The sequence below is a fragment of the Doryrhamphus excisus genome, linkage group LG1 (assembly GCF_037039965.1).
Source record: "Doryrhamphus excisus strain RoL-2023G ecotype Guam linkage group LG1, RoL_Dexc_Guam_v1.1, whole genome shotgun sequence".
Lineage (NCBI taxonomy): Eukaryota > Metazoa > Chordata > Actinopteri > Syngnathiformes > Syngnathidae > Doryrhamphus > Doryrhamphus excisus.
In genome coordinates, this window is record NC_136357.1 from 28,089,525 (window position 1) to 28,116,026 (window position 26,502).

The 26,502-nt window shown below is 36.5% G+C and overlaps 1 protein-coding gene across 1 annotated transcript in view; it reads right to left on the reverse strand.

Moving 5' to 3' along the window:
* Positions 1-26,502, reverse strand: part of otog (otogelin) — a 65,573-nt gene that overhangs the window by 38,325 nt on the left and 746 nt on the right. The window contains exons 3-24 of the mRNA XM_078793142.1: positions 24,849-25,006; positions 24,623-24,744; positions 23,079-23,287; positions 21,486-21,616; positions 21,292-21,398; positions 20,056-20,165; positions 18,808-18,933; positions 18,625-18,733; positions 18,398-18,444; positions 18,142-18,287; positions 17,568-17,700; positions 15,933-16,110; positions 15,386-15,510; positions 14,102-14,314; positions 13,839-14,004; positions 12,046-12,120; positions 9,570-9,613; positions 7,539-7,704; positions 2,723-2,830; positions 2,305-2,443; positions 760-894; positions 513-659 (exon numbers count right to left, since the gene is read on the reverse strand). Coding sequence (XP_078649268.1) covers positions 513-659; positions 760-894; positions 2,305-2,443; positions 2,723-2,830; positions 7,539-7,704; positions 9,570-9,613; positions 12,046-12,120; positions 13,839-14,004; positions 14,102-14,314; positions 15,386-15,510; positions 15,933-16,110; positions 17,568-17,700; positions 18,142-18,287; positions 18,398-18,444; positions 18,625-18,733; positions 18,808-18,933; positions 20,056-20,165; positions 21,292-21,398; positions 21,486-21,616; positions 23,079-23,287; positions 24,623-24,744; positions 24,849-25,006 — 2,894 coding nt within the window. The remainder of the gene's footprint in view (positions 1-512; positions 660-759; positions 895-2,304; positions 2,444-2,722; positions 2,831-7,538; positions 7,705-9,569; positions 9,614-12,045; positions 12,121-13,838; positions 14,005-14,101; positions 14,315-15,385; positions 15,511-15,932; positions 16,111-17,567; positions 17,701-18,141; positions 18,288-18,397; positions 18,445-18,624; positions 18,734-18,807; positions 18,934-20,055; positions 20,166-21,291; positions 21,399-21,485; positions 21,617-23,078; positions 23,288-24,622; positions 24,745-24,848; positions 25,007-26,502) is intronic.

A 26,502-nucleotide genomic window follows, 5' to 3' on the forward strand; every position in this document is an offset into this window, starting at 1 on the left:
TAATTCATGCTCACAGACTAGGTAGGACAACTCCAGTCTAATTCATGCTCACTGACTAGGTAGGACAACTCAAGTCTAATTCATGCTCACTGACTAGGTAGGACAACTCCAGTCTAATTCATGCTCACTGACTAGGTAGGACAACTCCAGTCTAATTCATGCTCACTGACTAGGTAGGACAACTCAAGTCTAATTCATGCTCACTGACTAGGTAGGACAACTCTAGTCTAATTCATGCTCACTGACTAGGTAGGACAACTCAAGTCTAATTCATGCTCAGTGACTAGGTAGGACAACTCCAGTCTAATTCATGCTCACTGACTAGGTAGGACAACTCAAGTCTAATTCATGCTCACTGACTAGGTAGGACAACTCAAGTCTAATTCATGCTCACTGACTAGGTAGGACAACTCCAGTCTAATTCATGCTCACTGACTAGGTAGGACAACTCTAGTCTAATTCATGCTCAAAGACTAGATAGGACAATTCTTAGTATGAACAATGCCCCCTACCTGCCAACGAGGTCCAACCTGGATGTGAATGGTGGTTTTAGTGTCCCACAGGATAGTAACGTCCTCTTCCGGGAATTGAACTACGGTAAATAAACCAGCAGGCCATACGAGCATCCTCTGATTCCTTCCGATGACGCTGGAATGGTTCTGGAAAACACACAATAGTAATAATTCATAATAAGTCATACACTCAAGTCACCAAATATGAAAAGAGACAGGTGACAGGAAAATGGATGACGTGACTGACAGGCTGTCCGGTGTCGTCATCAAAAGCGACGAATGATCTTCCGATGTTAATCAGCAAGGACTTCCTGCAGACGACGGCGTTATCAAAACAGGCAACGTTCTCAGTCGTCACACTGAGAATCACATCAGCGCTGCTCTGCGGATGAAAAAAAAAACAACGTATTATTATTAATTATTATTTTATTTTAATTATTGTTTATTATTAGTTTATATAATTATGTGTGATTATTTAATTTTCTGAAAATAATTGGGAAAATTTCAAAAATTGGGTGGGGGAAAAAAAAACACATTGATAAAGTTAAAATATTATAAGAATAAAGCCAGAGAGGCGGGGTACACCCTGGACTGGTGGCCAGCCAATCACAGGGCACATATAGACAAACAACCATTCACACTCACCCATCAGCATTTTCTTAAAAAAAACTGCAAAAAAATATTTAATTTTTTAAAATTATTATTATTTTATTTTAAGTATTGTTGATTATTACTTTACATAATTATGTGTAATTATTTTATTTTCAGTATTATTTGATTATTGAATATTATATTCATATTCAGATTATTTAATATATGTCATAACAAAAAAATTGGGAAAATTTCAAAAATTGGGTGGGGGGAAAAAAAAACACATTGATAAAGTTAAAATATTATAAGAATAAAGCCAGAGAGGCGGGGTACACCCTGGACTGGTGGCCAGCCAATCACAGGGCACATATAGACAAACAACCATTCACACTCACCCATCAGCATTTTCTTAAAAAAAACTGCAAAAAAATATTTCATTTTTTTAAATTATTATTATTTTATTTTAATTATTGTTGATTATTACTTTACATAATTATGTGTAATTATTTTATTTTCAGTATTATTTGATTATTGAATATTATATTCATATTCAGATTATTTAATATATGTCAGAACAAAAAAATTGGGAAAATTTCAAAAATTGGGTGGGGGAAAAAAAAACACATTGATAAAGTTAAAATATTATAAGAATAAAGCCAGAGAGGCGGGGTACACCCTGGACTGGTGGCCAGCCAATCACAGGGCACGTATAGACAAACAACCATTCACACTCACATTCATACCTATGGACAATTTGGAGTCGCTAATTAACCTAGCATGTTTTTGGAATGTGGGAGGAAACCGGAGTACCATATAAAGACTTAGCACTATATGCTTATTGTTAGCATGTTAGCATGAGTGTGAGTGCTTGTTTGTCTATATGTGCCCTGTGATTGGCTGGCGTCCAGTCCAGGGTGTCCGAAGACAGCTGGGATAGGTTCCAGCACCCCCTTTGACCCTTGTGAGGATAAGCGGTAGAAAATGAATGAATGAATGTTATGTGTTTGCATGCTAATTGTTAGTATTGCTAGCATGTTAACATTGGCATTGTAGCATTTTTAGCCATTTTCATAGGTAAACGGATATAAAGACTTAGCACTATCATGCTCATTGTTAGCATAAGTGGTAGAAAATGAATGAATGAATGAACCAACCACAGTTCTGCCATCTTTAGTACACCCAGTAAATATATGCTCATTACCTTTAGAAGATAAACTTGACATGCACCAACGTAGTCAAAGAGCAAGCCGTCAAAGGTTCTGTAATGACGATCCCCATACGTCGTACACATGGACGGACACGGGCGAAACACACACTGGAACGTTCCGTGTTGGCAAACGCTATAAAAACAACAAGATTGCAGCATCATTTTATTGTTTATTGTTGACTGACTGACTGACATTGCATTGCAAGGTTTTCATTGCCATGTGGAATTGAGCTAATGAGTATTTTCATTCATCCAAGAGTTTTATACAAGAACCTGTTTGTTCCCCAGCCTTTTCTGTCGTGTCATCATACGGTTATGATATCATGTGACCAGAACATCGGGACTTTGTAGGCCAAATTTACAATTTTAGCACCACAATACAAGAAAAAGTTGAATTCTATTGCATACATACCACTGATGGCAAGGGGACGACACTTTGTCTCCTGGGAAATATTCTTTTCCTTTCCACAGACACGGGCAGGATTCCGGCTCAAAGCAGTCGTCTCCGTGTTTCAGGAAGCTGGTGAAAAAGAGGAAAAAAAAGATTTTGTTTTGTGAGCATAGAATAGAAATAAATAGCTAAAATGGGGCAGGAAATGCGATGCCCCTGTTTTTGTGTCGCCGCCAACCGAGAATTATTGGGTTCACCAAAGACTCAGTGAAGAGTCACCCCCCCCCCCCCCATCTGATAAATATCAAGGGCTGTGTCATATTGTGAGACCGCAAACAATAAAATGACAAACTGAATGACCCCCCCCACCCCTCAAACCTCAGGTTCAAGTGACTCGCGTTACAGCCCGGATAAAATTGTGTTAACAGTTTCCTTTATCCACTTGCCAACTTGTTGGATCAATGGCTAACATCAATGACGCAAACATTTTCAGCTCCGTTGCCCGAGACGAGCAATCTTCACTCGCTAAATTTACTGCAAAGAAGGTCAGTTTACTTTAGTTGACTTTAGTTGACTTTAGTTGATTTTAGTTGACTTTAGTTGATTTTAGTTTAGTTTAGTTGACTTTAGTTGAGTTGAGTTGACTTTAGTTGAGTTGACTTTACTTTAGTTCACTTTACTTTAGTTCAATTTAGTTTACTTTACTTTACTTTAGTTCACTTTAGTTCAGTTTAGTTTAGTTTAGTTGACTTTAGTTGACTTTAGTTAACTTTACTTTAGTTTAGTTTGCTTTAGTTCACTTTACTTTAGTTCACTTTACTTTAGTTTACTTTACTTTAGTTGACTTTAGTTCAGTTTAGTTTAGTTGACTTTAGTTCAGTTTAGTTTAGTTTAGTTGACTTTAGTTAACTTTACTTTAGTTCACTTTACTTTAGTTTAGTTTGCTTTAGTTCACTTTACTTTAGTTCACTTTACTTTAGTTTACTTTACTTTAGTTCACTTTACTTTAGTTTAGTTTTGTTGACTTTAGTTTACTTTACTTTAGTTCACTTTACTTTAGTTTACTTTACTTTAGTTCACTTTACTTTAGTTTACTTTACTTTAGTTCACTTTACTTTAGTTCACTTTACTTTAGTTTAGTTTACTTTAGTTTAGTTTTGTTGACTTTAGTTGACTTTACTTTAGTTCACTTTACTTTAGTTTAGTTTACTTTAGTTCACTTTACTTTAGTTCACTTTACTTTAGTTCACTTTACTTTAGTTCACTTTACTTTAGTTTAGTTTTGTTGACTTTAGTTGACTTTAGTTCACTTTACTTTAGTTCACTTTACTTTAGTTCACTTTACTTTAGTTTAGTTGACTTTAGTTTAGTTGACTTTAGTTTAGTTTGCTTCACTTTACTTTAGTTCACTTTACTTTAGTTGACTTTACTTTAGTTCACTTTACTTTAGTTCACTTTACTTTAGTTTAGTTTACTTTAGTTCACTTTACTTTAGTTCACTTTACTTTAGTTTAGTTTACTTTACTTTAGTTTAGTTTTGTTGACTTTAGTTGACTTTAGTTTACTTTACTTTAGTTCACTTTACTTTAGTTCACTTTACTTTAGTTTAGTTTACTTTAGTTTAGTTGACTTTAGTTTAGTTTGCTTCACTTTACTTTAGTTCACTTTACTTTAGTTGACTTTACTTTAGTTCACTTTACTTTAGTTCACTTTACTTTAGTTTAGTTTACTTTAGTTCACTTTACTTTAGTTCACTTTACTTTAGTTTAGTTTACTTTACTTTAGTTTAGTTTTGTTGACTTTAGTTGACTTTAGTTTACTTTACTTTAGTTCACTTTACTTTAGTTCACTTTACTTTAGTTTAGTTTACTTTAGTTTAGTTGACTTTAGTTGAGTTTAGTTTGCTTCAGTTTACTTTAGTTCACTTTAGTTGACTTTAGTTTAGTTTACTTTAGTTGACTTTAGTTTAGTTGACTTTAGTTTAGTTTAGGTTTTGTTTTGCACGGCCTTTCCCATCAGGGTCACCACAGTGAGTCAATCACTTGTTTGATTTGGCTTAGTTTTTGCTCCGGATGCCCTTCCCCGAATCTGACGCGACTCTTTCATTCATCCAGGTTTGGAACCGACACTGGACATATCCGGTGGCTGGTTGCTGGGGGGGGGGGGCCTCCCGGCTGGGAATCAAACCCGTCTACACGAAAAGCAGCAGCGTGTACCATTACACCCGTAGCGCCAACAGATTAATCCATCCATCTTCTTTACAGGGGTAACAGCCTAAGACATCAGACTAGAGCTGTCCTATCTAGTCTTTGAACATGAACTGATAAAACATGCTCGATGAGAGGCAAAACGTCGTCTTCAGACTATACACTCAGAGGAGCTGTCCTATCTAGTCTTTGACCATGAACTGGATGGGAAACATCTTCTCAAGAATGGACAATCAGACAAAAGCTGTCCTATCTAGTCTTTGAACATGAACTGATAAAACATGCTCAATGAGAGGCAAAATGTTGTCTTCAGACTATACACTCAGACAAGAGCTGTCCTATCTAGTCTTTGACCATGAACTGATAAAGCCTGCTCAAACTGGACGGGAAACGTCTTCTCAAGAATGGACAAGAGCTGTCCTATCTAGTCTTTGAACATGAAATGATAAAACGTGCTCGATGAGAGGCAAGATGTCGTCTTCAGACTATACACTCAGACGAGAGCTGTCCTATCTAGTCTTTGACCATGAACTGGATGGGAAACATCTTCTCAAGAATGGAGACTCAGACAAAAGCTGTCCTATCTAGTCTTTCAACATGAACTGGATGGGAAACGTCTTCTCAAGAATGGACACTCAGACAAAAGCTGTCCTATCTAGTCTTTCAACATGAACTGGATGGGAAACATCTTCTCAAGAATGGACACTCAGACAAAAGCTGTCCTATCTAGTCTTTGAACATAAACTGATAAAACGTGCTCGATGAGAGGCAAAATGTCGTCTTCAGACTTGATGGCCAAGGGTGAAATAGAACCCCCGGTTTCCTAGCTGTGAGGTCTGCGCGCTAACCACTGGTCTACCGTGCAGCCATGCCCATTGGACCATTGGCAAACAATTGCACATGTCAATCATCCCCGTAATCTGTTGACGGGGTCATTAACCAGGATGCAGTTCTTGGACCCCGCCTGTACAAGCGTTATCACGATGACTTTTTGTTGCTCTCACAGAATGAAACCACTTAACACTCCTTTTGGGAACGCGGCCAATCTGGATTAAAGGGATCGGATTAACCGTGAACAGGCCGGCTATGAGAACATTTGTCTCGTGGATCATCTAGGATTTGCCCGAGGATGTCGTGGTTTTCGGTTATCGTTTAGATTAATCGAATAATTGATTAGGCACTAGACCATCTTTAGTTTACTTTAGTTTACTTTAGTTTACTTTAGTTTACTTTAGTTTACTTTAGTTTACTTTAGTTTACTTTAGTTTACTTTAGTTTACTTTAGATCATCTGAGATTTGCCCGAGGATGTCGTGGTTTTCAGTTATCGTTTAGATTAATCGAATAATTGATTAGGCACTAGACCATCTTTAGTTTACTTTAGTTTAGTTTAGTTTAGTTTAGTTTAGTTTAGTTTACTTTACTTTAGTTTAGTTTAGTTTAGTTTAGTTTAGTTTAGTTTAGTTTAGTTTACTTTACTTTAGTTTACTTTAGTTTACTTTACTTTAGTTTACTTTAGTTTAGTTTACTTTAGTTTAGATCATCTAAGATTTGCCCGAGGATGTCGTGGTTTTCAGTTATCGTTTAGATTAATCGAATAATTGATTAGGCACTAGACCATCTTTAGTTAACTTTAGTTTAGTTTAGTTTAGTTTACTTTAGTTTACTTTACTTTAGTTGACTTTACTTTAGTTGACTTTACTTTAGTTTACTTTAGTTTACTTTAGTTTACTTTAGTTTACTTTACTTTAGTTTAGATCATCTAAGATTTGCCCGAGGATGTCGTGGTTTTCAGTTATCGTTTAGATTAATCGAATAATTGATTAGGCACTAGACCATCTTTAGTTTACTTTAGTTGACTTTACTTTAGTTGACTTTACTTTAGTTGACTTTAGTTGACTTTAGTTTAGTTTACTTTAGTTTAGATCATCTAAGATTTGCCCGAGGATGTCGTGGTTTTCAGTTATCGTTTAAATTAATCGAATAATTGATTAGGCACTAGACCATCTTTAGTTTAGTTTAGTTTACTTTAGTTTACTTTAGTTTACTTTAGTTTACTTTAGTTTACTTTAGTTTACTTTACTTTAGTTTACTTTAGTTTACTGTAGTTTACTTTAGTTTACTTTAGTTTACTTTAGTTTACTTTAGTTTACTGTAGTTTACTTTAGTTTACTGTAGTTTACTTTAGTTTACTTTAGTTTACTTTACTTTAGTTTACTTTACTTTAGTTTACTTTAGTTGACTTTAGTTTAGATCATCTAAGATTTGCCCGAGGATGTCGTGGTTTTCGGTTATCGTTACCGGTTATTACGCCGTATTTAGTAACCGTGTGTTAGAAACCGGTAGCCTACCCAACCAATTGAAGTCCATGAAGATAGGTCCTCAAGTATGACGATAGAGTACCCGGGGAAAAAAAAAAAACACACACACATGCACGGGGAGAACATGCAAACTCCACACAGATATAGCCGAGGGTGGAATTGAACTCGGGTCTCCTAGCTGTGGGGCCTGCGCTTAACACTCCTCCTCCTCCACCAATTATCTCCAAATTTCCAATCACCTCCAATCATCTATGGAAGTTATTATCAGAACACTAAGTCAGGGAGATGTGTGATACCAACTAAAACTCACCCGGCGGGGCAGACGCATCCACTCACGCACCGTTCATGTGCAGAGCAGGTGAGGTTGAGCAGGTGGGATTCGCAGGTGCGTTCACAGGCCACGCCCCTTCCTGGAAGACGCCCACTCTGACCCTCTGAACAGTTGTGGTAGGACTGACCGTCTGGACATAAGCTGCCTGTGGGAAGACCAACACCTGGTTATTGGGAGTCCTTTGGAGTCGGGATCCACCCATATGGGTTTTTGGGGGGTCCAATGCCGATTTTTTCCTAGTCCTATCTAGTCTTTGAACATGAACTGATAAAACGTGCTTGATGAGAGGCAAAACATCGTCTCAGAGGAGCTGTCCTATCTAGTCTTTGAACAAAAAACGATAAAGCCTGCTCAAACTGGATGGGAAACGTCTTCTCAAGAATGGACACTCAGACTAGAGTTGCTGTCCTATCTAGTCTTTGAACAAGAACTGATTAATCCTGCTCGAACTGGATGGGAAACGTCTTCTCAAGAATGGATACTCAGACGAGAGCTGTCCTATCTAGTCTTTGAACATGAACTGATAAAGCCTGCTCGAACTGGATGGGAAACATCTTCTCAAGAATGGACACTCAGACGAGAGCTGTCCTATCTAGTCTTTGAACATGAACTGATTAATCCTGCTCAAACTGGATGGGAAACGTCTTCTTAAGAATGGACACTCAGACTAGAGCTGTCCTATCTAGTCTTTGAACATGAACTGATAAAACGTGCTTGACGAGAGGCAAAACGACGTCTCAGAGGAGCTGTCCTATCTAGTCTTTGAACAAAAAACGATAGAGCCTACTCAAACTGGATGGGAAACATCTTCTCAAGAATAGACACTCAGACTAGAGCTGTCCTATCTAGTCTTTGAACAAAAAACGATAAAGCCTCCTCAAACTGGATGTGAAACGTCTTCTCAAGAATGGATACTCAGACGAGAGCTGTCCTATCTAGTCTTCGAACATGAACTGATAAAACATGCTTGATGAGAGGCAAAATGTTGTCTTCAGACTAGACATTCAGAGGAGCTGTCCTATCTAGTCTTTGAAAATAAACTGATAAAGCCTGCTCAAACTGGATGGGAAACGTCTTCTCAAGAATGGACACTCAGAAAAAAGCTGTCCTATCTAGTCTTTGAACATGAACTGATAAAACGTGCTTGATGAGAGACAAAACGTTGTCTTCAGACTATACACTCAGACTAGAGCTGTCCTATCTAGTCTTTGAACAAGAACTGATTAATCCTGCTCGAACTGGATGGGAAACATCTTCTCAAGAATGGACACTCAGACAAAAGCTGTCCTATCTAGTCTTTGAACATGAACTGATAAAACGTGCTTGATGAGAGACAAAACGTTGTCTTCAGACTATACACTCAAACTAGAGCTGTCCTATCTAGTCTTTGAACAAGAACTGATTAATCCTGCTCGAACTGGATGGGAAACATCTTCTCAAGAATGGATACTCAGACTAGAGCTGTCCTAGCTAGTCTTTGAACATGAACTGATAAAACGTGCTTGATGAGAGGCAAAATGTTGTCTTCAGACTATACACTCAGACAAGAGCTGTCCTATCTAGTCTTGAACATAAACCGATAAAGCCTGCTCAAACTGGATGGGAAACATCTTCTCAAGAATGGACAAGAGCAGTCCTATCTAGTCTTTGAACATGAACTGATAAAACATGCTCAATGAGAGGCAAAATGTCGTCTTCTGACTATACACTCAGACAAGAGCTGTCCTATCTAGTCTTTGAAAATGAACTGATAAAGCCTGCTCAAAGTGGATGGGAAACATCTTCTCAAAAATGGACACTCAGACTAGAGCTGTCCTATCTAGTCTTTGAACATAAACTGATAAAACCTGCTCAAACTGGATGGGAAACATCTTCTCAATTATGGACAAGAGCTGTCCTATCTAGTCTTTGAAAATGAACTGAGAAATCCTGCTCAAACTGGATGGGAAACGTCTTCTCAAGAATGGACACTCAGATGAGAGCTGTCCTATCTAGTCTTTGAACACTTACCGATGTCTGCTGTTTGCAACACAAAGGTCCCGTCCACACACAACCTGCAAGAAAAAACATTTGAAATTCTTTTTTTTTTTTTAGCGTTTTTAACTATTCACAAAAAGCAAGCGCACTGTTCTATGCCTCAGTCAGGACTAGCGTATTTCGTACTTTTTATGCCGCCTTCGCTTTCGAATGACGTACCGCTTTAGTCACAGGACAGGGAATCCATCACTGGATTGTTGAGGTTGTCTAAGAAAGTGTTTTATCGCTCATCTGATCGAACGTCATCATTTCATGCTCAAGGACTAGAAAGGACAGTCAGGCTAGAGATGTCCTTTCTAGTCTTTCCACAATAAAGCCTGTTCAAACTGGACGGGAAACATCTTCTCAAGAATGGACACTTAAGACTAGAGCTGTCCTATCTGGTCTTTTAACATGAAGTGATGAAGCCTGCTCATACTGGACGGGAAACGTCTTCTCGAGAATGGACACTCAAACTATAGCTGTCCTAACTAGTCTTTGAACATAAACCGATAAAGCCTGCTCAAACTGGATGTGAAACGTCTTCTCAAGAATGGATACTCAGACTAGAGCTGTCCTATCTAGTCTTTGAAAATGAACTGATAAAACGTGCTTGATGAGAGGCAAACTGTTCTTCCTCCGACTATACACTCAGAGGAGCTGTCCTATCCAGTTTTTTTTTCTTCTCAAGAATGGACACTCAGACAGGAGCTGTCCTATCTAGTCTTTGACCATGAACTGATAAAGCCTGCTCGAACTGGATGGAAAAGGTCTTCTCAAGAATGGACACTCAGACTAGAGTTGTCCTATCTAGTCTTTAAACATGAACTGATAAAACGTGGCAAAATGTCGTCTTCAGACTAGACACTCAGAGGAGCTGTCCTATCTAGTCTTTGAAAATGAACTGAAAGCCTGCTCAAACTGGATGGGAAACATCTTCTCAAGAATGGACACTCGGACAAGAGCTGTCCTATCTAGTCTTTGACCATGAACTGATAAAGCCTGCTCGAACTGGATGGGAAACGTCTTCTCAAGAATGGACAAGAGCTGTCCTATCTAGTCTTTGAACATAATCTGATTAAACCTGCTCAATGAGAGGCAAAATGTCGTCTTCTGACTATACACTCAGACAAGAGCTGTCCTATCTAGTTGTTGACCATGAATGGATAAAGCCTGCTCGAACTGGATGGGAAACGTCTTCTCAAGAATGGACAAGAGCTGTCCTATCTAGTCTTTGAACATGAACTGATAATACATGCTCAATGAGAGGCAAAATGTTGTCTTCTGACTATACACTCAGACAAGAGCTGTCCTATCTAGTCTTTGAACAGGAACTGATAAAGCCTGCTAGAACTGGATGGGAAACGTCTTCTCAAGAATGGACAAGAGCTGTCCTATCTAGTCTTTGAACATAATCTGATTAAACCTGCTCGATGAGAGGCAAAATGTCGTCTTCTGACTATACACTCAGACAAGAGCTGTCCTATCTAGTTGTTGACCATGAATGGATAAAGCCTGCTCGAACTGGATGGGAAACGTCTTCTCAAGAATGGACAAGAGCTGTCCTATCTAGTCTTTGAACATGAACTGATAATACATGCTCAATGAGAGGCAAAATGTTGTCTTCTGACTATACACTCAGACAAGAGCTGTCCTATCTAGTCTTTGAACAGGAACTGATAAAGCCTGCTAGAACTGGATGGGAAACGTCTTCTCAAGAATGGACAAGAGCTGTCCTATCTAGTCTTTGAACATAATCTGATTAAACCTGCTCGATGAGAGGCAAAATGTCGTCTTCTGACTATACACTCAGACAAGAGCTGTCCTATCTAGTTGTTGACCATGAATGGATAAAGCCTGCTCGAACTGGATGGGAAACGTCTTCTCAAGAATGGACAAGAGCTGTCCTATCTAGTTTTTGACCATGAACTGATAAAGCCTGCTCGAACTGGATGGGGAAACGTCTTCTCAAGAATGGACACTCAGATTAGAGCTGTCCTATCTAGTCTTTGACCATGAACTGATAAAGCCTGCTCGAACTGGATGGGGAAACGTCTTCTCAAGAATGGACACTCAGATTAGAGCTGTCCTATCTAGTCTTTGACCATGAACTGATAAAGCCTGCTCGAACTGGATGGGGAAACGTCTTCTCAAGAATGGACAAAAGCTGTCCTATCTAGTCTTTGAACAAGAACCGATAAAGCCTGCTTAATCCTGCTCGAACTGGATGTGAAACATTCAGTATCTAGTCTTTGAACATAAACTGCTGGAAACTAAGGCTGTCCTAGCTAGTCTTTGATCTTGAAGTAAAAAAAAACCTGCTTGGATGAGAGACTAAAGATCTTCCGAGACCGGAATAGTCCAATTAAGGATCGATTCAGCGCCCTGCGAAGGAACTATTTAAACATTAAACATTCAAGCAGTTCTTCTCATCGAGTTGAGGCGGAGACGGAGAGGAGGAGGATCTTACTGAACACCTGCGGATGTCATGATCACATCTCCGGGTTCATAATCAGCTCCAAGGAATGTGCAGGGACACTCATTCCTGTAAAACACCACACACGGAATGGGACTTAGAATAAGCCGGAATGTACATAAATACACAATGTGGAGGGGAAGCTAACATGCTACATGTCAGGTTCTCCATACACATTAGACCTCGGTCCTAAGTTCTCTCCCAGTGGTTATCGGATATCTGTGTTGTCCCGAGCCTAAGTGGGAATGAAAGAGGTTTTTCACGGTGACTTCCTTGAAGTAATTCTAGTACAGGGTAAGTGATGCTGCATTGGGACAGTTAAGAGTAAGTAAGGTGTATGTCTTTCACGGCGGGACAGCATGAATGGGAGAGCTCAATTAGCCAAGTCTACCAGGTATTTTTTCGCAATATGGCGGGGATTTTTTTTTTTTTTTTTTTTTTTTTTTTTTTGGGAAGCAGGACAGGGCACTACTTGATTTCTGGGTTGGTTTAAAATGTCAATAAGGTCATAGTTAGTAAATAAATCAGATAAAAAGTTTTATTAAAAAGCTATGTGACTGTTGGTCAGTCAATCACAGGGCACATTTAGACAAACAACCATTCACACTCACCCATTAGCATTTTCTTAAAACCCTAACCTTTTTTTGCTGTTTTTTTAAAGAAAAAAACAGCAAAAAAGATTTTAATTGTTTTAATTATTATGATTTTATTTTATTTATTGTTGATTATAATTTACATAATTATGTGTAATTATTTAATTTTCTGTATTATTTAATTATTGAATATTATATTCATATTCAGATTATTTAATATATGTCATAACGAACAATTTGGGATTTTTTTTTTTAAGAATATAGTCAGAGAGGCGGGGTACACCCTGGACTGGTGGCCAGCCAATCACAGGGCACTTATAGACAAACAACCATTCACACTCACCCATCAGCATTTTCTTAAAACCCTAACCTTTTTTTTTGCTGTTTTTTAAAGAAAAAAACAGCAAAAAAAGATTGTAATTGTTTTAGTTATTATTATTTTATTTGAATTATTGTTGATTATAATTTACATAATTATGTGTAATTATTTAATTTTCAGTATTATTTAATTTTGAATATTATATTCATATTCAGATTATTTAATATATGTCATAACGAACAATTTGGGATTTTTTTTTTTAAGAATATAGTCAGAGAGGCGGGGTACACCCTGGACTGGTGGCCAGCCAATCACAGGGCACTTATAGACAAACAACCATTCACACTCACCCATCAGCATTTTCTTTAAAAAAAACAGCAAAAAAAGATTTTAATTGTTTTAATTATTATTATTTTATTTTTATTATTGTTTATTATTAGTTTATATAATTATGTATAATTATTTAATTTTCGGTATTATTTAATTATTAAATATTATATTCATATTCAGATTATTTAATATATGTCATAACGAAAAATTTGGGATTTTTTTTTTAAAGAATAAAGTCAGAGAGGCGGGGTTCACTCTGGACTGGTCACCAGCCAATCACAGGACACATATAGACAAACAACCATTCACACTCACATTCATACCTATGGACAATTTGGAGTGGCTAATTAACCTAGCATGTTTTTGGAATGTGGGAGGAAACCGGAGTACCCGGAGAAAACCCACGCATGCACGGGGAGAACATGCAAACTCCACACAGAGTGGAATCGAACTCAGGTTTCTTAGCTGTGAGGCATGTGGGCTAACCACTCGTCCACCGCGTTTTACATAAACATTGATCGTGTTCGTCTTCAATCCCGTCTGACCTGCGCACGCAAGTGTGTGTTCGTTGGTCGTAGAAGAGTCCCGTCGGGCAGACGCAGCCCTCCTCACACTCGTCCTCGCAGTGCTGCGAAGAAGAGATGGCGGAGCATCGATGTTGACAGGACGACACACAGACGCCATACTGCATGGTGGAGGGACATGTGACCACTGCAGGGTTATAAAAATTTAAAAAAATCAATAATCAGGTTTTAAGTGGGGGTATCTTCCTGAATTATGGGACCAAAATAGCGCCCTGATCACTCACCACAGTCACGTATGCGCGATCGGAAATCGATGATGACGGAGAATCTACGGCAGTGGCGAGCGTAGTGGGCGACGGCAGAGCAAAAGCAAGGTGTTCCGCATTTGCAAGTGTCCGAGCGACACTGGCGATGGAAAGGAACCGGACTGATGTACCCGTGACAGGGAGAGAACAGATCCTGGTTCAGTATATCGCACATCTCGGACGCGTAAGCCACTGAACACAAGGAAGAGAGAAGAAGAAGGCCGCGTTAAAAGGAACAGAATAATTAGAGCAGGGGTGTCCTAACTTTTTCCACTGAGGGCCAAATAGTGAAAAATTTATATTATGATTTTTTTTTTTTTATAAAATTGGGACTTTTTTTTCCTCTCAATATTTTGTTGTGTTTTTTTCATTTCTGCTGTTGTTTTTTTTTAATTAAAAAAAATATTTTCAAATTTATTTTAACATTATTTGATAATTTGAATTTTCCAAAAATGACAACTTAATTTTTGTTGTTTCTTCCTCATAATATTATGACTTATAAAAAGTAACGTTTTATTTAATATATCAACTAAATGATAAAAATAAAAATAAAAATAAAAATAAAAATAAAAATAAAAATAAAAATAAAAATAAAAATAAAAATAAAAATAAAAATAAAAATAAAAATAAAAATAAAAATAAAAATAAAAATTTGACTTTATTCTCATATGATATGATATAATTGATATATATAATTGATATAATATGATATAAATTTTCTTTAGTGTTGTAAAATTGCAATTTTTTTTTATTTTAAGAATTTGTTTTGGGGGTTTTTTTAATACAGATGTTTTTTTTCATTTCTGCTGTTTTTAATTTTAAAAATATTTTCAAATGTAACTTTATTTCATATAATTTTCCCAAAAACAAATTTTCCAAAAATTATAACTTTATTTTTCTTTGTTTCTTTCTCATAGTATTATGAATGCTACTAAAATTATGTTAAATTGTATCATAAGTTTATTGTCGTAAAATTGCAACTTCTTTTCTCATTAGAATATGATCTTTATCTCTAAATATTTAGATTTATTTTTGTAAAATTACTACTTCATTTTTCTTGTTTTTTTTTAATTATCCAAATATTTAAATTTCCATCTTATATACTCTAATCTAATTACTTTATTTCCATAATATTTTGACTTTATTTTTGTAACATTAGAATTTTTTCGGCAACCTAATTTTCCAATCATGACAAATGAATTGTTGTTTTTTGGGTTCCACGTCCAATATTGAAATAATGCCAATGCTAATGCTAATACGGACCTGCCTGTTGGTGTGTGTCACATGGTTCCAGCAGGGGCGTGGTCAGGCTGAGCGTACATGCCGATGAGACCCTCCACGCATTTCCAAACAGGAGAGGAGTGCTTTCTATCATACCAGCAGGCGACCTGAAGGGGGGGGGGGGGGGGAGACAACATAGGTGCTTGTGAGGAGTGAGTGTAGGCTGTTGAGTTTTTGTCACCACGAGTGGAGGAAATTCCAGTTTCTTTCCCTCGCGACTGTGATGTATATCCTTTTACAGCTGTTAGACAACATCCGCCCTTCATGGGTGCCCATGACGACACGGAACAGTGGGCCTCGAACAGTAAATTCCCTTGTTGAGGGGGGGCTGTCTCGCCTCGCCCGTCTGACTTCTGATGCCAAGCAGACCAAGCAGTGTGCATTACAGAGTGTGAGAACGAAATCGACATTGAGGACCGCACGATTATATTGTAACGTTATCGGAGTTTGGAAACGTAATCTCGTGAACTCGAGTGATATTAAGCGCAGAACACGCACGACCGTCACGGCCAGGAATGCTCACACTTACAGGAAGTCGTCTTGAATGTTGCCGTTGAAGGTTCCGCACAGTCCCACCGTGTCGTCCTTCCACAATGCATTGGCCTGAAGATAGAGACGAAACTCCTTCCAGCTGTACTGCAGACGCAGGCCAAACGTCGTCTTCACTTGCAGGAACATGGAGGACAGCTCCTGAATTTGGAAGATGTCTGAAACAAAAAAAAAATATTCAGGATTTACTAATATAATAATAATAATAATAAACATCTGCAAGCGATGTTGAATGGGCTCTGGCACCCCCACGCAACCCAGGGTGTCATACAGATATTTATAAGCAGCTGGTGGCAAACCTCCTGAAGTCCTACAAAGCCCTTGGATGCAATATGTCACTCGTGTGCTACAGGAAATTGACTTTTGCATCAGAAACTACAAGACAGATATTTATAAGCAGCTGGTGGCAAACCTCCTGAAGTCCTATAAAGCCCTTGGATGCAATATGTCACTGATGTGCTACAGGAAATTGACTTTTGCAAAAGAAATTACAAGACAGATATTTATAAGCAGCTGGTGGCAAACCTCCTGAAGTCCTACAAAGCCCTTGGATGTAATAGGTCACTGATGTGCTACAGGAAATTGACTTTTGCATCAGAAACTACAAGGCAGATATTTATAAGCAGCTGGTGGCAAACCTCCTGAAGTCCTACAAAGCCTTTGGATGCAATATGTCACTCGTGTGCTACAGGAAATTGACTTTTGCAAAAGAAATTACAAGACAGATATTTATAAGCAGCTGGTGGCAAACCTCCTGAAGTCCTACAAAGCCTTTGGATGCAATATGTCACTCGTGTGCTACAGGAAATTGACTTTTGCATCAGAAACTACAAGGCAGATATTTATAAGCAGCTGGTGGCAAACCTCCTGAAGTCCTACAAAGCCCTTGGATGTAATATGTCACTCGTGTGCTACAGGAAATTGACTTTTGCAAAAGAAATTACAAGACAGATATTTATAAGCAGCTGGTGGCAAACCTCCTGAAGTCCTACAAAGCCCTTGGATGTAATATGTCACTCGTGTGCTACAGGAAATTGACTTTTGCAAAAGAAATTACAAGACAGATATTTATAAGCAGCTGGTGGCAAACCTCCTGAAGTCCTACAAAGCCCTTGGATGTAAAATGTCACTCGTGTGCTACAGGAAATTGACTTTTGCAAAAGAAATTACAAGACAGATATTTATAAGCAGCTGGTGGCAAACCTCCTGAAGTCCCACAAAGCCCTTGGATGTAATAGGTCACTGATGTGCAACAGGAAATTGACTTTTGCATCAGAAACTACAAGGCAGATATTTATAAGCAGCTGGCGGCAAACCTCCTGAAGTCCTACAAAGCCCTTGGATGTAAAATGTCACTCGTGTGCTACAGGAAATTGACTTTTGCATCAGAAACTACAAGACAGATATTTATAAGCAGCTGGCGGCAAACCTCCTGAAGTCCCACAAAGCCCTTGGATGTAATAGGTCACTGATGTGCAACAGGAAATTGACTTTTGCATCAGAAACTACAAGACAGATATTTATAAGCAGCTGGTGGCATCATATGGTATAAAACATGGCTTTGAGATGCTAGCAGCTGTGAGTACGCAGGGAAAGGTAGTAAAAGAATGGTTACCATCGGAATAGGGCAGGGAGATGCGGTACTGCCCGGCCATGAAGACCTCACCCATGTGGCTTAGTGTAATCTCCATTTTTGGATCTTCATCAATGACCAAGTTGATGGACTGGATGCAGGACCCGTCCAGATTCTGCCATGAAAACAAGACATGTAATAACAGGATTGCTAATGGTTTCATTCGGTTTAGGAATGGAACGTTTTTCTCTTCAACTTCCTGCCTGTAATTGTGATTCCGTAGTTATGATGTTAGATTAAAATTAGCCTATTAGCCTAAATTGCCTGCACGCTAACCACTCATCCACCATGCAGCGTTATAACATCATAATTTTGAAAATATTACAACTTTGTTTGTTGTTTTGTTATTTTTTGCTAATATTAAAAATTTTAAAATATCTCTTGATTTTTTTTCTTTATTATTTATTTTTTCATAATAATTATAAAATAATTTGTTAATTATTAATTATTACTAAAATAAATTTAGAATAATTTTATAATATTTTTATAATAATAATAATGTTATATAATAATAATAATTATGGTAAAATTCAGACTTTTGACAAAGTGGACTCACAGCTCCACAGGGGGCGTTCTGGATGGTGACGGTGAACTTCCCCGACTTTCGACTCTTAGCCAGGACGTACTGACACGTCGCCGGAAAGGTGTAGACACGCCCATCAAATGACTCGAAATACATATCGCCGGTCACCGAGCATTCGCCTACAGAAGAAGGGAGAACATTCGGTTGGGTTGTCATTCTTGGAAGGGGGGGGGGGGTTATGGTGCTTTTGTACATGCCTGGGATTCAATGTGGTTGATTTTTGACTTACCTGGGCAGCTGAAGTCAACGCAGTTCCATACTCCAGCCAGGCATGTGCTGAAACACAAAGGAAATGTAATCAAAATTTTAAGACCAGTTGAAAAATTGCAAGAATTTACTTTTTCATTTAATTTAATTAATTAATTTTTTTTTATTTAAAAAAATAATAATAATTTTTAAAAAAAAAATTAAATTTTTTTTAATTTTTTTTTAAGGTGGCAGATTCTGGGGGCTCACCAGTTGTTGCATTCCTCCTGTATTGTTTGTCCAGATTGGTAGAAGATACCATGGTGCTCACAGGGACAGTCCGAGGGGGCGACACACCCCCCTTCTGTATAAATCAAACCTGCCCACCGAGACGGAGAGTCAAAATTATTATTACAAATTATTAAAAAAAATGGAAAATGAATGGCGACTCACCATTGGGACAATAACATCCATCCAGGCAGGCCAGCCTGCTACCAATGCATGTCCTCTCTTTGTTGCATGATGCCGGGCAAACACTGATGCATTCAAGGTACTGTAGACCCGGAGGACACTGCTTTGCTGGTTGCCATCATAAAAAAAAACACATTATCCTCGATAAATTGACGTTCATGTAATGTGTTTCATTTCATTGGTTCTATAGTGGAGTGAATGGACGCCACCGGAGTACCCGGAGAAACATGCGAACTCCACCTAGAGATGGCCGAAAGTGGAATTGAACCCGGATCTCCTAGATGTGAGATCCGCGTGCTAACCGCTCTAACACTGTGCAGCCCATGATGGGAATAATGGTTGTTTTTTTTTTCCCAAACTCATATTGGTACTTGTTTGTATATTTCTTATTATTCATTTATTCACTCACGAGGGTCGCAAAGGGTGCTGGAGCCTATCACAGGGCACATATAGACAAACAACCATTCACACTCACATTCATACCTATGGACAATTTGGAGTCGCTAATTAACCTAGCATGTTTTTGGAATGTGGGAGGAAACGACTAACAATTATATTCTTAGTCGATTAATCTGATGCTTGTTTTATGATTAATCGAGTAATCAATTCGGCCCCAGACGAACCAAATTACAGGGAAAACATGCAAACTCCACATAGAGATGGCCGAAGGTGGAATTGAACCCGGGTCTCCTAGCTGTGAGGTCTGTGCGCTAATCACCTCACACCGTGCAGCCCATGATGGGAATAATAGTTTTTTTTTTCAAAACTCATATTGGTACTTGTTTGTATATTTATTTATATTATTATTTATAATTTATATGTATTTAATTTATATTTATTATATATTAATTTATATTTATTTAATTTTTATTTATTTAATTTTTATTGATAATATATATTAATTTATATTATTATTTTATTTATATTTATTATTATTATTTTATTTATTTATTATATTATATTTCCTTTGAGTGTTAAGTTCCTGTGTGATGAGTAAGTATTCAGTAAAAACTATTTTCTGAAGCAACAGAAGTGGTGTTAAAAAATATGCATGCTAAGTTAATTAAGGTAATTAATACGCTCATCTTTAACCCGCAAGGTATGCTGGGTAACTTCCGGTTGGCGTAGTGTTCTTTTGCATGTACATTATTGCGTAAGAGTATGTTTTAATGACCGCGTGGTCCATGAAAACTCCAAGAATATTCCGGTTTTCGACAAAGTCTACCATACCACACTGAGGAATGTGGTCCCTCCAGTCGTTCAGGGACTTTTCGGCATGGGAACAGGCTCTGGAGTACTCGGTGAACGCCTGGCACATCGCCTCGTTTGTAGGACCCGACCTTGAAAGGAAGCATAATGAAGATCATGAAGGTCACATTAATAGGTTGCATCTTTCCTCCGTTAAATAATAATAACTCATTCGATACCAGACATTTTTCATGTTTTTGGAATGTGGGAGGAAAACCGGAGTACCCGGAGAAAACCCACACATGCACGAGGAGAACATGGAAACTCCACACAGGGTGGAATTGAACTCGGGTCTCCTTGCTGTGAGGCCACGCAGCGTCATAAGAACATCATTTTCAAAATATTACCATTTTGTTTTTCTTATTTTTTCCTAATATTCAAACTTTAAAAATGTCTCATTAATTTTGTCTTAAAAAAAATTTTTTTTAATATAATTATTGTAAAATTCTGACTTTTTCTTGTGTAAAATGACTTAATGACCTAAAATATTTATTTAAATATTTATTTAAAATGACTTGCTTTTTTTATTTTCATGTTAAATTATATTGAAAAATGAATGAAAAATAAACATGAACAGAAAAGGCGTCCAGTGTTTATGTAACATAAATAAAAATTTAAAAATATAAATAATAATTTAATAATAAATAATTAATAAATAAAAAATATATAATAATATATATAATAAATAAATAATAAATAATAATAAATAAATAAATAAATAATAATAAATAATTTTCCATTTATAAGTCGCTCTGGAGTATAAGTGGCAGGAACAGCCAACCTATGAAAAAAAAATGTAACTTTACGGCACATTAAAAAAAAATACAGTACATTATTTTCTGTGGGAAAATTTGCCTTGGTTAAGAGTCTGCTTTGGTTTGCGTCTAACCTTCTGGAACGAATCAATGACGCTAACCAAGGCACTGCAGTAATACTATTTTTCACTTATATGACAAAGCCAAAATGCAGTTATTTCTTGAAATACTATATACTGTATAACTTGTGTTGTTTTAGAAAATATCACAGTCCGGAAAAATACGGTATTTTCACTTTTCACATACATAAGATGCAGGCCGAGCTCTTATAAACATCATTTCTTCTACCTCCTTGGGTTATGGCGCTAGGGTTAAAATAACGTATAAATACGTCTATGGCGGCGAATGAGTTAATAATTACACACATGGAATAGATGCTAACATGCTAACATGGATTTCTTACATGCAGAGCGTGTTGAAACAGCTGGCCATGTAGGACAAAGGGTTGACAAAGTCATGGCAGCTTTGGAACGGTGGATCCAGCAGCATTAAACAAAGTTCCTCCACTTTCTGGTACCAAAAAATATATATATATTATAATACTTAAAGCGACATTATTATTTGTATTTCAATGAAGCCGTTTGATGTTAGTCTTACCAGTAGAACATTCACATCAACATCTGCACAAGGTGACGAGAAACCAGAAAGCACCGTTGGACATCGGGGTCGGAACGCCGCCGTCTCCATCCAGCTGTTCCCAAACATTTCCAGCTCATGGCTCAGTATTCCTGAAAGAGACACGGAAGTATTACATAGTATCCAATATCACTTTTTATAGTTAATATTGATTAATCATCATTTGCAAATATTATGTCAATAGTATGTGGCCAAATGTGGCCCGCAGGACACTAGTTTGAGGCCCCCTGCCTTGATATGAAAGTTTAAGTTTGATACGGATGCTGTATGGTATCATGTACCCAGAAAAAATTATTACGTTTGATTCATGTTCATGTAGCCTGCTGAGTATATTGAATAAACGCCACTTTTGTTGCTTGCTATATACGTATGCGGTATATTTTAATCTATTGTGATCCTTCACCCTTTCAATGTCTACACCAGCGATCTCAAACATGCGGCCCGTGGGCCAAATGCGGCCCGCAGGCCAAATGCGGCCCGCAGAACACTAGTTTGAGGCCCCCGCTTTGATATGAAAGTTTAATGTTAGCGCGGCCCACGCAAGTTTGATACGGATGCTGTATGGTATCATGTACCCAGAACATTTTTATATTTTATTATTATTTTTTTTTATTATTTTATAATTTTATTTTATTTTTCATGTAGAGAAATAAAAATTAAGATATTTGAGAACAGTGGAATGTTTTATCAGAGCTTTTATTGTAGAAAATTGGAACCAAGGCGAAGTTTTTTAATTTTTTTTGTTTTTAATAAATGCGTTTTTTTTGCGGCTCAATCTCACCCAGACCCGAGCTCCAGTGGCCCCCCAAGTAAATTGCGTTTGAGACCCCTGCCATACAGCATCCATATCAAACTTGCGCGGGCCGCACTAACATTAAACTTTCATATCAAGGCAGGGGGCCTCAAACTAGTGTCCTGCGGGCCACATTTGGCCCGCGGGCCGCATGTTTGAGACCCCTGGTGTAGACATTGAAAGGGTGAAGGAAAATACATTTCTCAATAGATCACAATAGATGAAAATATACTGTATATACGTATATAGCAAGCAACAAAAGTGGTGTTTATTCAATATACTCAGCGGGCTACTCTCTCTGGGCCGCGTGTTTGAGACCAATGGTGTAGACATTGAAAGGGTGAAGGAAAATACATTTCTGGGGATCACAATAGATGAAAATATACTGTATATACGTATATAGCAAGCAACAAAAGTGGTGTTTATTCAATATACTCAGCAGGCTACTCTCTCTGGGCCGCGTGTTTGAGACCCCTGGTGTAGACATGGGTGAAGGAAAATACATTTCTGGGGATCACAATAGATGAAAATATACTGTATACGTATATAGCAAGCAACAAAAGTGGTGTTTATTCAATATACTCAGCAGGCTACTCTCTCTGCAAATGATGATTAATAAATGTTAATTATAAAAAGTGATATTGGATAATTCCTCACGGCACACCTGACGCTTTCTCAAGGTACACCAGTGGTTGAAAATCACCGGTATGAAGACACGGAAGTCCCAGGTAGGACTACAACCACAAACATAAAGATCTCACCATAGCTGGTCCTGAGGTCATCCTGAGGATCTGCGTTGAAGTTCCCACAGAGGCCGCAGGTTCTGCCCGCATATTCTGGGCTAAGTTTGATGTAGACCGAACCACTGTGTCCTTCCCAGGCCAGCGTGAAGCCTTGGGGTTGTGTCACTAAGACGTTCTGGGAGATCTGCTGGAGATGCAGGTCGTGGATGTGATGAGGAAGCTGCAAGCTGGAGATGTCGTTTTGTTGTCAGTACAGAAAGAGTTAAAAAAAAAACACATCGTATGATTTAAATGTATATATTTTTTTATATTTATTTTTAAGCAAGCCTGAAGGCCCCCTAAAATGTTCTTAAGTCCCCCCTAAATAATTTGATATTTTTTATTGACTTTTTAAATATTTGTATTGATTTTTTTTTACAAAAAATATCTGGCAAATTTCATAGTCCCCCGAAATAATTTATTTTATTTATTTATTTACTCATTTTTACAAAAAAAATCTCTGACAAATTTCATATAATAGGGCAAAAGCAGGCTAATAAGCAAGCCTGAAGGACCCCCTAAAATGTTCTTAAGTCCCCCCTAAATTATTTTTAAAATTTTATTTATTTATACAAAACCATCTCTGACAAATTTCATATAATAGGGCAAAAGCAGGCTAATAAGCAAGCCTGAAGCCCCCCCTAAAATGTTCTTAAGTCCCCCTAAATAATTTTATATTTTTTATTGACTTTTTAAATATTTTTATTGATTTTTTTTTACAAAAAATATCTGACAAATTTCATAGTCCCCCTAAAAAAATTATTTATTTTATTTTATTTATTTATTTTTACAAAAAAATCTCTGACAAATTTCATATAATAGGGCATAAGCAGGCTAATAAGAACGCCTGAAGCCCCCCCTAAAATGTTCTTAAGTCCCCCTAAATAATTTGATATTTTTTATTGACTTTTTAAATATTTTTATTGATTTGTTTTTTTACAAAAAAATATCTGACAAATTTCATAGTGCCCCTAAATAATTTATTTTATTTATTTTTTACAAAAAAAAATCTGACAAATTTCATATAATAGGGCAAAAGCAGGCTAATAAGCAAGCCTGAAGGCCCCCCTAAAATGTTCTTAAGTCACCCCTAAATAATTTTATATTTTTTATTGACTTTTTAAATATTTTAATTGATTTTTTTTTTACAAAAAAATATCTGACAAATTTCATAGTGCCCCTAAATAATTTATTTTATTTATTTTTTACAAAAAAATCACTGACAAATTTCAAGCCTGAAGCCCCCCTAAAATGTTCTTAAGTCCCCCTAAATAATTTTTTTATTGATTCTTTTTAAAAAAAAAAATTTTTTTTTTAACAAAAAAAATCTGACAAATTTCATATAACAGGGTAAAAGCAGCCCCCCTAAAATGTTCTTAAGTCCCCCTAAATAATTTAAAAAAATGCATTTATTTCTCTGATATAAAATATTATTTATTTCCCCGAAATAAAAAGAGTAAAGAACTGCAAAAGAATAAAGAACCTGGTGGTCCACCATAAAGGAAAAGAAATGTTTCACTGACCTTTGCCCTTTGAACGTGACATTGGTGGCGTGCAACCGGACCTCGCCCTCCCACGGAAGGAAGAGGCTGACTGAACGCTGGCAGCTATACGGTTCAGAACCACAGTCCGGGTCATTGTGGACCTGCAAACAAAAGGATGCTAAAACCATGTGGTGTATTTTTGACTCATGGTTTCCATTTTTCACCAAAACCGATATGAACGAGCCGCACTGCTACCGGAGTTCACCTGGACTACGATGGCGGTCTGGGTGGTTTCGTCACAGTCTCTGAGCAGCGTGTACGTGCATCGACCAGGGAAGTAGTAGTAGAGGCCGTCAAAGGTCTCAAAGTTGTACTGACCCCAAGTCCTGCAGGTCTTCTCCCTCTCAAAACCAGGATTTGGAACTGGGGCACACAAAATAGGCTGGATTATGATGTTTGGGTACAATAGGGGTGTCCAAAGTGCGGCTGCGGCACATTTGAAAAGTAGAATTTAACAAGAAAACTTTAAAAAAATATATATTTTTTTAAATTAGCAAATAGGGAAAAATTATCAATAATATTACATGGGTCAAATTTTTTAGGAAAAAAAAGTTGCAATAAGTAGAATAGGGGTGTCCAAAGTGCGGCTGCGGCACATTTGAAAAGTAGAATTTAACAAGAAAACTTAAAAAAAAAACATTAGCAAATATGGAAAAAATTATCAATAATATTACAAGGGTCAAATTTTTTTAGGAAAAAAAAGTTGCAATATAATATAAAAAGCTGTAATTTTACAAAAATAATATCATAATATTATGAAGAAAAATATTTAGGGGGTGTAGAATAAGGGTGTCCAAAGTGCGGCTGCGGCACATTTGAAAAGTAGAATTTAACAAGAAAACTTCAAAAAAAAAACAAACAAAAAAATTAGCAAATATGGAAAAATTATCAATAATATTACAAGGGTCAAATTTTTTTGGAAAAAAAAGTTAAAATATAATATAAAAAGTTGTAATTTTACAAAAATAATATCATAATATTATGAAGAAAAATATTTAGGGGGTGTAGAATAAGGGTGTCCAAAGTGCGGCTGCGGCACATTTGAAAAGTGGAATTTAACAAGAAAACTTAAAAAAAAAAAAACATTAGCAAATATGGAAAAAATTATCAATAATATTACAAGGGTCAAATGTTTTAGGAAAAAAAAGTTGCAATATAATATAAAAAAGTTGTAATTTTACAATAATAATATCATAATATTATGAAGAAAAATAATTTTAGTAGCATATAGTTAATATAAGTAACTATTAAGAGAAAATGTTTATATTATTATTATATTATATTATTATATATTTTATTCATATAATATTTTTTAAGGTTTTATATTATATTATATTATATTATATATTGTATTATTATATTATAAGTAAATATTATAAATGTACTATTAGAAACAATATAATGTAATTTTTGGGAAAATTAGCTTGCTGAAAAGTTATAAAGGTGACTAGAATAAAGACAAAATAAATAAATAAAATTAATAAAAATAAATAAATAAAATTAATGAAGATTATTTAAGAAAAAAGTAGAAATATTTGGAAAAGTTTTAAAAAGCAGCAAAAATTTTGGAAAAAAGCAAGTTGATACTAAAAATAGGCTTTTGCACATATTTTTTCTGTATTTATATTATTTATATTATATTAGATTATAATTATAGCATATTATAAATAAATATTATAAATGTACTATTAGAAACAATATAATGTAATATAAGAAACAAACAAAACATGAAATAAAGTACTTTTTTTTGGGAAAATTAGCTTGCTGAAAAAGTTATAAGGTGACTAGAATAAAGACAAAATATTATGGCAATAAATCAGAATTACAAAAAGGAATTTTTTGAAGAATAAAATTTAGTT